Below are 14474 nucleotides of genomic sequence, written 5' to 3'. Positions count from 1 at the left end.
CCCTGATACTCACTGAACGCCGATATAATATTACTTATTATTATCGGTATAAAAGATTGTAGAATATGGCAAGATGTGATAAAATGTGGATTAGCTTTCACTAGAGGGTTGTCCCTCTCCTCTAAAAAGCCTGCATGTTTACAAACTGACTCGCAATATTCTACTCAGCATTATTTCATTCAATCTTTTCATTATTGAGGCACTGTTCAGACACAATATCAATTCGAATCATTGCAAAAAGAAAAAACAACAAGAACAACAGCAAAAAAATCTCCCACATTTTTATTAGCAGAGCCATCAGCTTTGTCCAAAGCGAGAGTTTACATGGGAAATTTGATTGGATAAACAACTGGAAAAAAAAAACAAACAAAACTGAGTGTGGGAAGAGGCTATGGCAGTCCTGCGTTTTCATGTTTCAACGCTTAAGTAACAGGGAAGGATTAATCCTTACCTGACATTCGAAAGCCTTTCTTTAGAAGGAAGACAAACTAGTGACTAGTTTGTCTTCCTCTAAAGGCTGTAAAACAATGACCCCCTCACAAAGGTTTCTCAGCAAGCGCACGTGCTTTAAAAAGAGTTATAGAAATAAAAACTTCAATTCAGGCCCCAATCACACTGATAAATCGCAACGGATAAAATATGGTTCGTTCATGTCTCGTCGGAAAAAGTTGAAAGCGCAACAATCACAACAATATATCGCGAGAGTGCATTTGAGCTTGCGCAAAAGAAGGGCCTAACTGAAATGTCTCAAAATACAAAGAGTAGTCAAGTTCACGTTTTCAGAAAGCTCTGTTTTCGGTTTGCAGTACTGTGTAAGTTAGGTCTAAGCGTTAAAGAAAAATTAAAGTTTTCAAACTGAGCTAGTTTGACCAGCCGACAATTCATCCGGATTAGAGAGGACAGTTAATTCAACTGTCAAGGAGAGAGGGTCGCGTTTTCTTATCTGTCCGACGTAGGCTACTCTGGATGGAATATTGTATCAAAATAATAAATTCCCTACTACTTTTCAGACAAGCGTTAAAGCGGAGAAACCTCTTACCTGTTTGTTTTCAGCTGCACGTTTTTCCCTCAACAGTTCTACCCTAACATTCAAAGCATTGGTCGTAACATTGATGTTGGGAAGATATTTCCTCTCGACCAAAGGATCCTGAGTTTATAACTCGGGGTTGTTTGAATTCAGTCAACAAGTCGAACAAGGAAGTCCCGAGGTAGATCCGAGCCTTCTGATTGTTTCTTAATTAGTCGGTATTTTGCCATTCGGAACGTTCCAAGGAAATGGTCATTAGTCTTGTATTTTTGTCTACGAAAACAAGCAAATTAAAACGGTGAAAATCATTTGCGTTTACCTTTTGTGTTTACCTTCACAAGTCAATGTGAAGCACAATAAAACATTTTCAACGATGAGATAATTTTCCGAACTACCGTATTTCAGTTCTCGATTACCTATCAGTCCCTGGCGTTAAAAAAGTAGTCCGTGGTTCATTCAGTTCAATTAAAACGGTGAAAACTATTTGCGTTTACCTTTTGTGTTTACCTTCATAAGTCAATGAGAAGCACAATAAAACATTTTCAACGATGAGATAATTTTCCGAACTACCGTATTTTAGTCCTCGATTACCTATCAGTCAAACAAGTAGCCCGTGGTTCATTCAGTTTAAAATTGTGTCCACTAAAAATGGTTTTCATATCCAATCTCAGATAGCCATAAATTATCTTAACACATGTAGGAAGCTCAAGACTATGCATACCTAAGATAAAATGTTTAGGGAGCTTCAACGCTTCAACGGTACATCTAAAACGTCAAACTTACTTCAGTTTAGGATGGATATGTAAGAACCATTTCTTTTCTATTTTTTAGGATTAAGCGAGCTAACATGGAGCCAAACTTGACTACAAATGACACAAAGTACGGAGTGTTGCAAGAGGGGCGGCCGTGCTTCATTTCCACGCTCTGACCAATCCCAATTTAGTTATTACTCTAGCTTGGTGCTTACCTTTGCCACAACCATGTTAGGTTTGTGGTGTTTCCTGTCAAACAGGTTGGTCCTGGTCACAATTCTGAGGGGTGGAATTCGATTCCGCCCAGGGTTTCTGTATCTTTGCAGCTTGACGTTGACTGACGTTCTGTGGGGTGGGGTAGTAACACCGTTGTACATTAGATTCAGAATCGCGGAGCTGATCGCCGGTGAAGCGTGTTTCAATCGCAGTGATTGGGACTCGCCTGTCATGGTGGTTTCTTTCTTTTTATGCCTTTTTGCTGTGGTGGGAACCCTTCGAGTCATGAGTGTGGATAGATATTTAGCCGTCATTAAACCATGGTGGTACAAAGTTGCCATGAAGATGCAGTACGCCATTACTGCTTCTTTTGCGGTGTGGGTGACGTCCACTTTTTTAGTTGTTCTGAGGCAGGTGAAGTTGTTTCCTAGGAGGGCTGTTGAGACATTTGAAGGCGGATACATCATTTGCTTCTCCGCGATTGTAATTGCCATCCAGTTGTGTACTCTGGCTGCTCTCCGCAAGCACAACAATGCCTGTGTCGTACTACAAAGGAAATTCAGTCATAAGGGAGGGAATCAAAAAACTCGTTAACTGTCACAGTCTTAAGTGTTTTGATTCGCAGGACGAGTAATAAGTAAACCTTGACATTCTTCTCTCAAACAATTGGTTTCGAATGTCTGAAACATTCGTTTGTTATTTCTTCGAACGTTTTCTAACGCAACTCGCTAAATATCCCGGTGTATTATTGGCTGAACTTTCGGATATGGAGTTCATATTCACTGAGCCTGATGTGAATGATTGTCTTAGTATAATTGTACAAAAACTTTCGCGGGATTCTTTAGTAAACTCGTTTATGTTAAAACTATGTGTAAATAAAGAAGGCAGTGTGCATATATGTTATATAAGTTTTGATTACTCGTATCGAGATAAACAACCAGTTTCCATAATCAATCTAATCAGCAAAAAATTCTTACTTTTGAAAAGTGTTCCACAAAACCTGTTGGATTCTGTGCTCTTAGAAATTAAATTTCTCCTATCGCGTTTATCACTTCCTCGGTAACTTTGCCGACATAATGCAAGGCAGCCATTTTATCACTCCTGCTACAATCACCTCGCGAGATATGACGCAAACCACGACTAATCAGAGCGCGAGAATCTATTTTATCCACCGCATGGAACCCGGGGGTGATTGATTGAAATTAGAACATGCACGACTCCTTAATGCCGCGTTCGCCTGCGCATGTACTTAAGTTCGCTTACATATATCTGCCTTAGCTTCTCATTGGCTCTTTAGTTTCTTGATTTGTTCTAAATGGCCGTTTAAACTATTTTAGTTTAATTTTAACGACACTTCAACATACTGTACAGCTAAACAAAGCAATAATTCTACCAAAAGTTACCATCAAATTAGAGCTTTATTCGATGTTAGAAAATGTAAAAACAATGTAATAAATTACCGTAAATAATACTATCTAAATAAAGAAAACTTTCACTTGGATTTCAACATAACAAATACTAGCGACTAGTCATGTGACGTTCTTGGTTAATCCATTTCTTGAAAGAGTTGATCATCTGTCAAAAAACTGTCACATTTCAACGATAACACATTTTTTCTCAGTGATTTGGCTAATAGAATTTTAAGCCATCCATATCAGATGGCAAGGTTTCATCAGTATCGGACTCCGAACCACTGACAAGCATTTCAGGCAATAATACCAGTTTCCTTCCTTTTCTACTATCCTCTGAGGTGTGATGGGAATTTTCCGGGTTCGTCGGCGCTGCTCGGAAGTTTACATCATCTTCGGTTTCGTCCTCCTCCGATGACGACCATACTTCCCAACGATCAAAGTCAATGGAGACGTAAGGCAACTGAAAGAAATCAAACAAACAAAAAGCAAGTCAATAAACGAACAGAAAGAAAGAAGACAAACTATGAGGGTCAATCCCTGTTGACTAAGAACAAACTACATGTTCCACTGTATATGTTACGTTTTCTTTGCTCTTCAACAACCGCGTCCACACGGCATGGTTTCTTTTCTTGAGTAAAATTTGTACCTCCGAGCCCTTGACAATTACAGTACTTTGCTGCAATCATCCAACGAGAGAACATAATTAACAACACCGCAAATTGAAAACAGATAGAATGTCAACGAAAAGACCTCAGACCTACCTCAGGATCAATCTCCTCTAATAGCTCCATGTCCAGTTCATAAACTACGTGTCTTAGCTGTGTACTAGTGAGAGAAAACAATCATATTACAACAAAAACATACAAACACACAAACAAAATGCATTATTACAGGTTACGAAGTAGGAAAACTTTGAGCTTGTTTCTTAAAAAAAAGTTTCCCATTTGTCACCAGCTCGTGTGGGGGTCGAACCTCGTACGGGTCTCAAGAACCTTTTCCATAAACGGCAGCCGATGGTGTAACAGGCAGCTGCCCCCTTAGGAGAAACCCACACACGAGAACCTTCTCGTAAGTTACTGAAACACACGGCGATGAGAGTTCGTTGGGCCGCGGTATATCGCCTGTAATCAGCTTTCGTTAAACCCTGCTCAGAACGTCGGAATTCGCGGTGGATGCTCCACCCTTGCGTTCAAAAATACTCCGAAGCATGCTTGGTCATTTACTAGGTTCGCATATGACAGGCGTACTGCATATTTCTGGGATCAACAAGTGTGCATGGTAAATTGGGATATGTGCGCGACATAACAACATTAGAATGTCCCCAAGGATTCGAATATTACAGTAAAAACACAACCGGCGAACATGTAGTTTTGATTCAATAATAAAAATCTCTCTTCAAAGACGTTCCTTGTCTTTAGTGACTATTTGCTTACGGTGGACTAATCGAAGAGTCATCTTTGAGGAAGATGATTTTGAATGAAGAAACTCAAATGCTGCCAAACTTACCTAAACTTGAGCTTGCTTGCAGTTATCTCGGTCTGCTGTCTCTCCACTCCGCGTAACTTCACACAAACTCGCACCAGTTCTCTCGTTTGTGACCACACTGTTTTCGGATGCACGCTGGAAAATATATAAATCATCATGGTTTTAAATAGGGGCAAGAAAATACTAATTTCAAATTGTTGAAAGGATTCTTACATATGTATATTTAAGCGAGTTAAGTGCAGTTTTCCTATCCACGGGTGAGATGTTAGAACAATCAGAAGTTTTTCCCCTTCCCATACTCCAACATCGGTCAGGTTACCTTGTTTATCTGCCAATACCAAGTTATTTTCACGGGGTGGATGTGAACATTGCGATGGTCTAGACCTAAAATTGGCGACAAAATTGCTGACACATTGACCTTTTCAAGACCCTCTTACTTCAATTTTATCTCTTTTGCCCTCGTTAAGTTTACCTATTCGCCGCCCCCGCCCCCTCCCCCTCCCCTTCATAAAAATGTCGTGTCGTGATTCCATGAACCGTTAGCTTCATACAGGCAACATTGAATAGAGGAAGGGAGGTCTTGTCAGTAATTTCTAGCGTGGTAGAAACAGGAGTGTTATTCTACACATAAATAGGACTCTTCAAACATGATGTGACAACTGATTGTAGGAAACAGAAGTGTTACTCTTCACATAAATTGGACTCTTCAAACATGATGTGACAACTGATTGTAGGAAACAGAAGTGTTACTCTTCACATAAATTGGACTCTTCAAACATGATGTGACAACTGATTGTAGGAAACAGAAGTGTTACTCTTCACATAAATTGGACTCTTCAAACATGATGTGACAACTGATTGTAGGAAACAGAAGTGTTACTCTTCACATAAATAGGACTCTTCAAACATGATGTGACAACTGATTGTAGGAAACAGAAGTGTTACTCTTCACATAAATTGGACTCTTCAAACATGATGTGACAACTGATTGTAGGAAACAGAAGTGTTACTCTTCACATAAATTGGACTCTTCAAACATGATGTGACAACTGATTGTAGGAAACAGAAGTGTTACTCTTCACATAAATTGGACTCTTCAAACATGATGTGACAACTGATTGTAGGAAACAGAAGTGTTACTCTTCACATAAATAGGACTCTTCAAACATGATGTGACAACTGATTGTAGAAAACAGAAGTGTTACTCTTCACATAAATTGGACTCTTCAAACATGATGTGACAACTGATCGTAGGATCAGGGCCACCTTTTACAGACTGTGTGTCCTCCGCGACCGAAAACGAAACAGTTGACGCTGAACATAACATTAAAACAAAATATAGTATGCCCTAAAACATAACACACAATACATTTCATAAGCCTCCCGGGTATATTACTCCCCCAGGTTTCTACTCACGCCCAAATGCAAGCGCATGCAATTTGTATTTATTTGTTCATTAAACTTACAAATGTCTCAAACGGAAACTGGTACATGCTTGAAATTGTAAAAAATATTTGAAACTGACTCGCTTCCTAACCCAAGTGAAGAACATAACTGCGGTATAACCATGGCTACAGCATTGATATTTTAGTTGGTTGTCAATGGTGTTTTAATGTTACAGTTTTTTCCTGGGGCATGGGAAGGAGGAAGCGGTGCTCACTAAAGAGGGGAGGAGGTTCAGAAAGTCGGTAACTGGAGACCCCAGCCCAAACATGGATTCTTCAATCCCGACGTCCAAAGCTTTGTTCTCATTCAAAAACAGTCTTCATACAATTGCAATTTTTAAAACCAGCTCACCTAAATGGGTCTAAATTATACTCTTCTGCATGAGGCACAACGTGATTTCTAACGCTTACAGTAGACCTAGCTGCAGTAATTCCTTGCGTCTCCGACCGAGAGAAATTTTCCCTCGGGGAAAGGTTCTCAGAAGTATTTGGGGCTAGTGTGATCATCGCAGACGGAATCCTCTCATTTTTCTCGTCACTGTCCTCCCCACCCAGAGGGGGTAAGTCATCGTCATCTTCATTGTCAATATCACCATTCTGCACCAGACCATTGACTGATCTCGTCTCAGGTTCTTGCTTTACGATTATGCCAGAAGCGATCGCACATTCTTGGGCTCTATCGTCAGGTGCTGTAGCGGTTGAGCTTGTTGTATGGATGTTTCCAGCTGCTGAGCCAAGAAGACGCTGCAGTAGATCGCCACACACACGGCGAGGAATGATACCTAAACTCTGCTGCTCATTTGTCATTAAACTAAAAAGAAAAGACACAAAATTGTTGAAAAGTACATTGTCAAGAACGTGGAGCAAGGAAGAAGCTGAGTCCCCCCGTGAGAACACTGCGCTACAAACCTTTGAAGTGTACCAATCACTCCCAGTCTGACCATAACATCCTTATTGTGTTGATTACTACTCGTCAGAGTTTTAAGCGTCAGGGCACCTTGCTTTATGATCTGGTAAGAAAAAAGTGTACAATGACCTTTTGTTCAGAAGGAGAGCTGTTAACTTTGTGTGATTGGCTTAAAACTGCCGAGAGTAGTCTAACACTGCCGAGGCGAAGTTTACATGAAAACTATGAGCTCCGAGAATACAGAAGGGACATATACGCAGACAAATTTATCTGAGAAAATTTTCAATTTTGACCAAAGCCAACATGTCCGCATAGCAGTACTCATTTCAATGTTTGGTCCCTCTGCTCATATTTATGATCTCACCTGCTGTGAGGTTGATTCTTGCAACTTTTTGCAAATGTTCTCAAGGCCTCCATATTGTCGAATGAAATTGCGATTCCTAAATAAGACAACAAAAACAAATGGATAAAAAAATAAACAATGACGATGGCATTGAGAAAAATAAGAAATAAATAGAGCATTTGGCATCATTGAACCTTAGCATTGCGTTCCATATTCATGATTGAAAATTAAGCGCATTTCGATGGACATAAATGGCCAGAGAGAACAATGGTAAACACCTACCACGAAAAGCAAATGAGGAATCAATGTAAAAGCAACCTTACTAACTGAAAAGCGGGAAAACGCGGGTGACGAACACTCGACTCGTTTTACTTTGCATCTGATTGCTTGACGTTGGCGCGAGGTTTCACGACCAATTATACTACAAAGGGGAGATTGAACCAATCTAACCCTGTATTACAATCAGCAATCAATGAAGACTGAGTTATCAAGCAATAAAACAAGAAAAAAAAGGATCGACTTACTGATTGTCGATAGCTAAGTTTCCTAGCGCCCACATTGTGCGCTCTAGAACATTTTCGCTGTAAGTCAGTGAGACCAAGGCCACCACAATCCCGCACGGCTTGACAGTTTCTGTGGAAACGCAAAATATCTCACCATAATTGACAATCACTGTGAAACAAATAACAATCATTAAAGTTATCTATAAGATGAGGCGCGTATTGCGCATGTCATCTTGCTGTGCGTGTATTTGAAATTTAAATTGTATCACGATTACCTTGAATTAATTCAAAAGACCTAGATGTTTGAAATGTCCACAACCTATACGGCGGAAAACATTCTTAGAAACGCATAAAAAGACAATCGATAGTGCAATCTCTTCTCCCCCCTCCCCACCCATCAAATTATTTATCGCGCAGAATGCCTATTGTTCTCGAGACATTTAATTGCTGTGGCGAAAAATTATCGATCTGTAATATTAGCAGCAAAGCGTCCAAAAGTTGGTCTTCATGGATCGCTTGTTTTGGTCCTTTCTTCTCTTATTTTGGTCTTTCAAGGCGCGTTCGCATTCAAAATTTCCCGCTTTAGTGCTCATGAATTACTAATAATGTTCGGGCATTCTGTGCGATGAGCTATCAAAAAAGGCAAGGACACACCAATAACATGAGGACTGGTATCTTTCATTCATCAACTCAAATCAATGGTTGGAAAACTTTTTTACCTGGTGTTGTCATCTACAAGAGATCCAATAGCCCACGTCACTCTCTCCAAGACCTGCCAGGAAAATGGCAGCACGTATTCTCAAAATCCAGGTTATTTACGAGCCCTTCCAATTCCTTTCCCCAACCCATATTACAAACCATTTTCCTCTTTCCTTTATCAATTCGTTTTGGAGAACAATTCCTGCTATCCCTTTTATGACTCCTTTCCAACACTCACAAAACAGTCAGAACAGGTAAAGGAAAAAACGCTAAATTTTCCGCCCTGTCCCATGAAATGCCAAAGAGTGACATAAACTTGAAATCGAAGTCTCATAGCATCATGTTCGGGGGGAAGGTCAGGAGTTTTGAATCCCCAGTCTGCCCGCTCCAATCTGTTTAAGAAGCAAAATAACACGACATGCATGTAACGTTTTTATTTCACTGCGCGTGAGCGGGCAGAATTGAAAACAAATCCTATCATATGACTGGTTTCGTGACCGGTCATCATTTTTCACTCCACACCACCCAAATCGTGCGAATGCTCCTTAAACGACGCAAGCGCAAACAAAAGTAGAGCACTGCTCGCGAGGAGCCAAAAGAAAGCAAACTAACTTTGTCATCCATGGTGGTTCTTAAAAGTTCACAAAAAGCCTGGAGCCCTCCTCGAGTTCTTGCCTCATTTTGATTTCTGTCGAAGGATAGAAGGAGAAGTTTCAAAACGTCCATTGAAATAAGTAAAACACTTAAAAAAAACCGCATAATTCCGGATACTATCCGACAGCATTCTTATATATGAAAATAAACAATAAATTTACCTTTCTGTGGTTCCCAGGTTCTTCAAAGCCCAAGCTATGCTTTCTTGGATAATGCTGTCTTTCGTCTTGACAGGACAGATTAAAACAGAGAACGAAGAAAAACGACATGTTGTAATCTTACAACAAACAGGACTAAATCAAATCTCTTTACTGTCTGCTATACATTTCCCATGATTCAAGTTCTAAGGGTTTGGTTTTAAATTAAACAACGTTCCACATATCATATCTTTGTTTTCCCTCGTCACCTATTTGCTAGAAGATATATTGACGCCGGAAAGAGAAACCTCCTTTTGGTCACAAGCTAATAAATTCTCGAGATAGTACCATCTAATTAAGAGAGCTGTGTTTGCTCGCTTACATAGTCTGCCTTGGTCGGATTGTCAACGTTATGATGCGGAACGTCTTAAAGTAAAGCGTAATAAAAGTTTTCTACCGAACCAGATAGTTTTCTTTCCTTTCTTTTTTTCTTAACAAAGCTTCAAGATGGTGGCGTTTTCACGTTTTTGTCATAAACAAGAAGAAAATTGAGTTCAGTCCGCTGCAACCGGAGTTACCGTTCCTGCAATTGTGCGAGTGTTAACTGGTAACTAACTACAATAGAAGGTGATACACACTTCGAGTAAGATAACTGAACAACTTTGGAATCTTAGCTAACTGGGAAAGTGATTTAACTAGCTGCAAACCCGTGATCGTACCTTTCCTAGCAAATAGCACATTGTTTGAAGTCCACCTTGGCTTGTTACTTCGTCGCACTTACTAAAAATGAACGGCACCTTGAAAAAGTTGATACTACTAAGATGAAAGATACATCGTATATTTCATTGGATCGAAATCACGATCGAACCCAACTACGTTCGTAAGAAGAACTCACGTTATCAAATGAAAGAGATGCAAGACTTGCTAGAATATGCTGAAGAACCAATGGATCTCTGCTTAGACTCAACAGGCGACAAAGCGCCTGAACACCGCCACAATCCCTTATGTCATCCTTTGATCTAAAGATATTATAAAACGAATGTTCAAAGGTTCTCTCCTTCTCTTTCTCTTTCTCCTTCTCCTCCTGGACTCCATCCTTGCCTCCCTCTCTACCCATATTTCAATACCTTCCTCCCCTTCTCCATACACACTGCGGCATTCTTCCCTAACAAAACATTCCTGATTACCTTTCTCGTTCCCTTCTTCATCTCTCCCTTACTTCCTTTTTTCTTCCATCGCTCCTTTCCAAACTCCGCTTCCTTCCCCTCCTACCTTACTTTGCATTCTTATCCTCCTTCGTATCATCCATCCATCCCTTCATTCCACACTCTCCGTCTTCACTTCCCACTTCTTCCTCTGGTTCTTAATTCCTCCATCCCTCAATCCATACTTACATTCCCCCACTTTCTCTCCCTTTCTTCTTCACTCCTCCCCTCCCCTTCTTTGTCCATCACCACATCCCCCCCATTACTCCTAGGTCATTCAATTCCAATCTCCTGTCCTCCTCTCACAGTTATTTCCGTCATACTTTCTTTTCTTCCTTGCGACCTTCCAACGTTGCTCATTCTTCCTTGCCTTCCGACTGCCTTCCGACTCCCTTCCGACTGCCTTCCGACTGCCTTCCGACTGCCTTCCTTAACTTCCCCCTTTCTATGGTTTGTTTTTCCATCTATTCCGCCTATCATACCTAATTCAAAGTTTGAATAAATCCACTTACTTCTCGTTATTCAGGACAATGCTCTGCACTTCCTTCACAATTTCTGCTTTCTTTACTAGATCCTGAAAGAAAATTAAGTTGACAAATTGGTTAAAGAAGTTCTCTCAAACGCTGTTATTGTCACGCTGGTTTGCTTCAACAAAACCCTTCGCACATACACAAATTGGTTGATTCTGTCCCTTGCTGTGTCCGACCTACTGACTGGCAGCGTGCTTTTTTCTATGACGCTATTCAAACCATCTTATGTCGTCGAAGGATACTTCACCGCAATGATTTTACTTTCGGGTGTTATCAACATTTCGGCAGTTACTTGCGATCGTTTTATTGCTATAGTGAAACCTCTAGAATATTCATATCTCGTTCCCAAATTCTTCAAGAGAGGAATTGCGATTATTTGGCTAGTTCCGGCCATATATGCCTCTGTTCCTTTGATTTGGGGCGTAGATCATTCAAAAACAGCTCATAGAGTCTACTCGGCGTGCTTAGAGCTGCTTGGTGTCGTCGTTCCGTACATCTTCATAACTGCAGCCTACATTCGAATTTTCAGACAAGTGCGCAGAAGCTTAGCGTTAAGGAAAAACTTGAAATCTGTCTCAAGACAAATCAACGAACGCAGACGCATTTCCGCAGATGCCAAGGTAGCCAAAAACCACTGCATTGTGTCTCTGGCCTTTTTGTTCTCTTGGCTGCCAATCCTTTACATGACAACAGCTTTTATTGTAAAACGGATTCAAGTTGTCCCAGACATCTTATCCTCGGTTTCGTTCTTCACCATAGCGGCGGGTTCGCTGGCAAATCCTCTGCTGTATGCTTTTCTAAAACCTGATTTCAAGATGGCTCTTCGGAATTTATATCAGAAATGTTCGAGCAGATGCGTTGAACAACAGTCGATTTCTGTCAGGTCTTTTAAAGCAGAACAATCAAAGAACAAGACCATTCGTTGGCTTGCGCTTAAACAGAAGGCAAGTCTTAACTAAAGAATGACATGCTGCACGAGACTACCCAAAAAATACAATGCAAGCATTGGAAGAATCATTCTCTTCTGATCCATCAAGAAGGACGCCAATTCACCAAACGCTTTAAAGTACCTTTTACGTTTGAAATAAATTAAGAGAAAGAACACATATTACACTTCGACGTCGGTCGTTGAGTAAAGATGCTGAACATTTGTTACGAGCGAGGAACAAAGAAATCTCAAATTCATCATCTAGTTAATACGACGACGACGACGACGACGACGACGACGACGATGACGATGATGATGATGATGATGATGATGATGATGATGATGATGATGATGATGATGATGATTGAAATGATATTAAAACATAAAACTACCCCTTTCCATCTATGACACATCAAGACTAAAGTACGGAGGTTGCAAAATTTAATAAATCAACATTCAGTTTACTAACCAACCAAAGCAAAAAAAGACACGAAATAACATTTGAAGTTAAACTAAAAGTTAAAACGTGCTGTTTCACTTACGAGATACAAAGCGCTTTGAATTTTATTTCGACGTTGTTCTTTTTGACGTTTTCCAAAGGCTATACGTCACCAGCTGCTTTTTCCTTCCTTATGATATCAGCACTTTTCTTCAAAGTTTTAGAATCGTTAAGGAGACAGCATGGCATAAACTGAATAAAAGCTTTCCATGATACAAGTGAGTTCAGTAATGAGTCCATTATTATAAATGGTTCGATAATTCTGTTTATCTGACTGACGTGCACCTGGTTATCTCCGAACCCTGACGTGCTCTTACTCAAATGTTTTTTTAAATAATTCTTATCCTTATGTGTTCTACTCATACCTATCTCTTTGAATTGAAACAAAAGATACAAAACTGACGTACAAAACCCAGGTGCGAATGCATTAAAAACGGATATGAACCTCATTTAATTGATACTTCCTTCAGAGTACTTGCCAGACTTGACAGTTTTTGATTGACAACAATTCATGCTGACTCAAGGGACCCTTGCGCCTGGCAAGCTTCGTAAAGAAAAAAAAACAAAAATTACCGTTACCTCTCGTCGTCAGAATCTGCTGCCAGCGAGTACATGTCGCATGCAGTATCGGTTAAAAGGAGAAGAATTACCGACTTAGTTCTCATTCCTGTGTTCCATACATGATTTTTCCATAGAGTGAAAGAGCGGTCCTTTCCTTTCGGCAAAGACAGCATTAGCAAATTTAAATTAAGATGTAAGCTAAGTACGCTAAAAAAATATGTGAGGGTGTGTGGTGCGTACGCTAATCACACATGATGTGTTGCAGAAGTGCAGTTGATTATCTATGAATAAAATTCAGCTTAATCATGAGAACAGTCAAATTAAATAACCATATTTTTCAAGAAAACCTAATATTTTTCCATCAAAATTTTTTTTTTCTAATTTTTGCGCTTCAGTCAAGAAATATATTATGATTTTTTTTCCACGGAAGGATTTAAAACTGAGTGCTCTCCTTTCCTTAAAAAGGAAACATCTGTCCTAAAAAGGAAAATAATTATATTACGACGGTAATGCGACTTTCGTGTTTCTTTGAAATTTAATAGACATCACGGTCACAATTAATGTCTTCAAAACTGTCAAAAGAAATGTCAATTATACCATCGCACAAAGAGTGTCTCTATTTAATTTCAATTTAAAGCGAAGTTGTACTTTATTTGCTTCACAAGCTTAACCTGTTCGACGTCTATTTTGTTGTTGCCGTTTAGAAACGATAAATTCCCCGGCTCTTGCTGTATTTCCGCAAATGTCGGCGTGGTAATCAGTGGAAACGAAACTTCTGCCGATATATATCGATTGTGTAAAGCATGTGCTCTACGTTTCGGAAGTGAGAGATGTAGCGAAAAGTACCACCCAACCATTCCAACCCACCCATTCCAAGAGAATAACTGTTGCATGTGTAGCACGCCAATTGCATGGGAAGGGAAATTGCCCGAGGCCAGGCAAAGAGCAGGAGATCACTTATTCATAATAAGCATCGTGGATGCTTACAGTTTTCTTATTGTGAACTGTGAGGTAATGATAATAAACAACCAAATTATAGACTAATGAATATTCTGTGCCGTACAAAAGCCATGTTTTCTGATTTCGGCAAATATCCAAAGTAATAAACGACAGATGAAAGAAACAATACGATTTTCCCATCAACATTTCGCCTACACACATTAAATTTTCC

The 14474-nt window shown here is 39.9% G+C and overlaps 3 protein-coding genes, 1 long non-coding RNA gene and 1 pseudogene across 4 annotated transcripts; 2 read left to right on the top strand and 3 right to left on the bottom strand.

Annotated features, from left to right (window-relative positions):
* The first annotated feature begins 1722 nt into the window (after positions 1 to 1722).
* On the top strand, positions 1723 to 2728 carry LOC149048373 (olfactory receptor 4E1-like; annotated as a pseudogene).
* Positions 2729 to 3624: 896 nt separating this feature from the next.
* Positions 3625 to 5195, bottom strand: LOC149048372 (uncharacterized). The gene is made up of 4 exons (XM_089199460.1): positions 4914 to 5195; positions 4169 to 4232; positions 3988 to 4083; positions 3625 to 3867 (listed from the first exon to the last, which is right to left on the bottom strand). Exons 1-4 carry the CDS (start codon positions 5048 to 5050, stop codon positions 3625 to 3627), a joined length of 540 nt encoding a protein of 179 aa, XP_089055586.1. The 5' UTR covers positions 5051 to 5195.
* Positions 5196 to 6653: 1458 nt separating this feature from the next.
* On the bottom strand, positions 6654 to 9668 carry LOC149048371 (uncharacterized). Its single transcript, XM_089200526.1, has 7 exons — positions 9605 to 9668; positions 9402 to 9477; positions 8810 to 8862; positions 8112 to 8220; positions 7609 to 7684; positions 7247 to 7347; positions 6654 to 7148 (listed from the first exon to the last, which is right to left on the bottom strand). The coding sequence occupies exons 3-7, from the start codon at positions 8820 to 8822 to the stop codon at positions 6686 to 6688; spliced, it is 762 nt and encodes a 253-aa protein (XP_089056652.1). The 5' UTR covers positions 8823 to 8862; positions 9402 to 9477; positions 9605 to 9668; the 3' UTR covers positions 6654 to 6685.
* Positions 9669 to 10480: 812 nt separating this feature from the next.
* On the bottom strand, positions 10481 to 12917 carry LOC149048369 (uncharacterized). The gene is made up of 3 exons (XR_016185019.1): positions 12786 to 12917; positions 11298 to 11359; positions 10481 to 10599 (listed from the first exon to the last, which is right to left on the bottom strand). It is a non-coding gene; the product is annotated as an uncharacterized LOC149048369 (long non-coding RNA).
* LOC149048370 (adenosine receptor A2b-like) lies at positions 11390 to 12380 on the top strand (the record flags this gene model as incomplete). Its single annotated transcript, XM_089202306.1, has 1 exon — positions 11390 to 12380. A coding segment is annotated over one exon (885 nt), but the record flags the coding sequence as incomplete, so codon positions are not given.
* Positions 12918 to 14474: the final 1557 nt, after the last annotated feature.

This window comes from Pocillopora damicornis, chromosome 3 (assembly GCF_964200805.1).
Source record: "Pocillopora damicornis chromosome 3, jaPocDami1.2, whole genome shotgun sequence".
Classification (NCBI taxonomy): domain Eukaryota; kingdom Metazoa; phylum Cnidaria; class Anthozoa; order Scleractinia; family Pocilloporidae; genus Pocillopora; species Pocillopora damicornis.
Note: the sequence above shows the minus strand (reverse complement) of the source record. Positions and strands in the feature narration are given on the sequence as shown.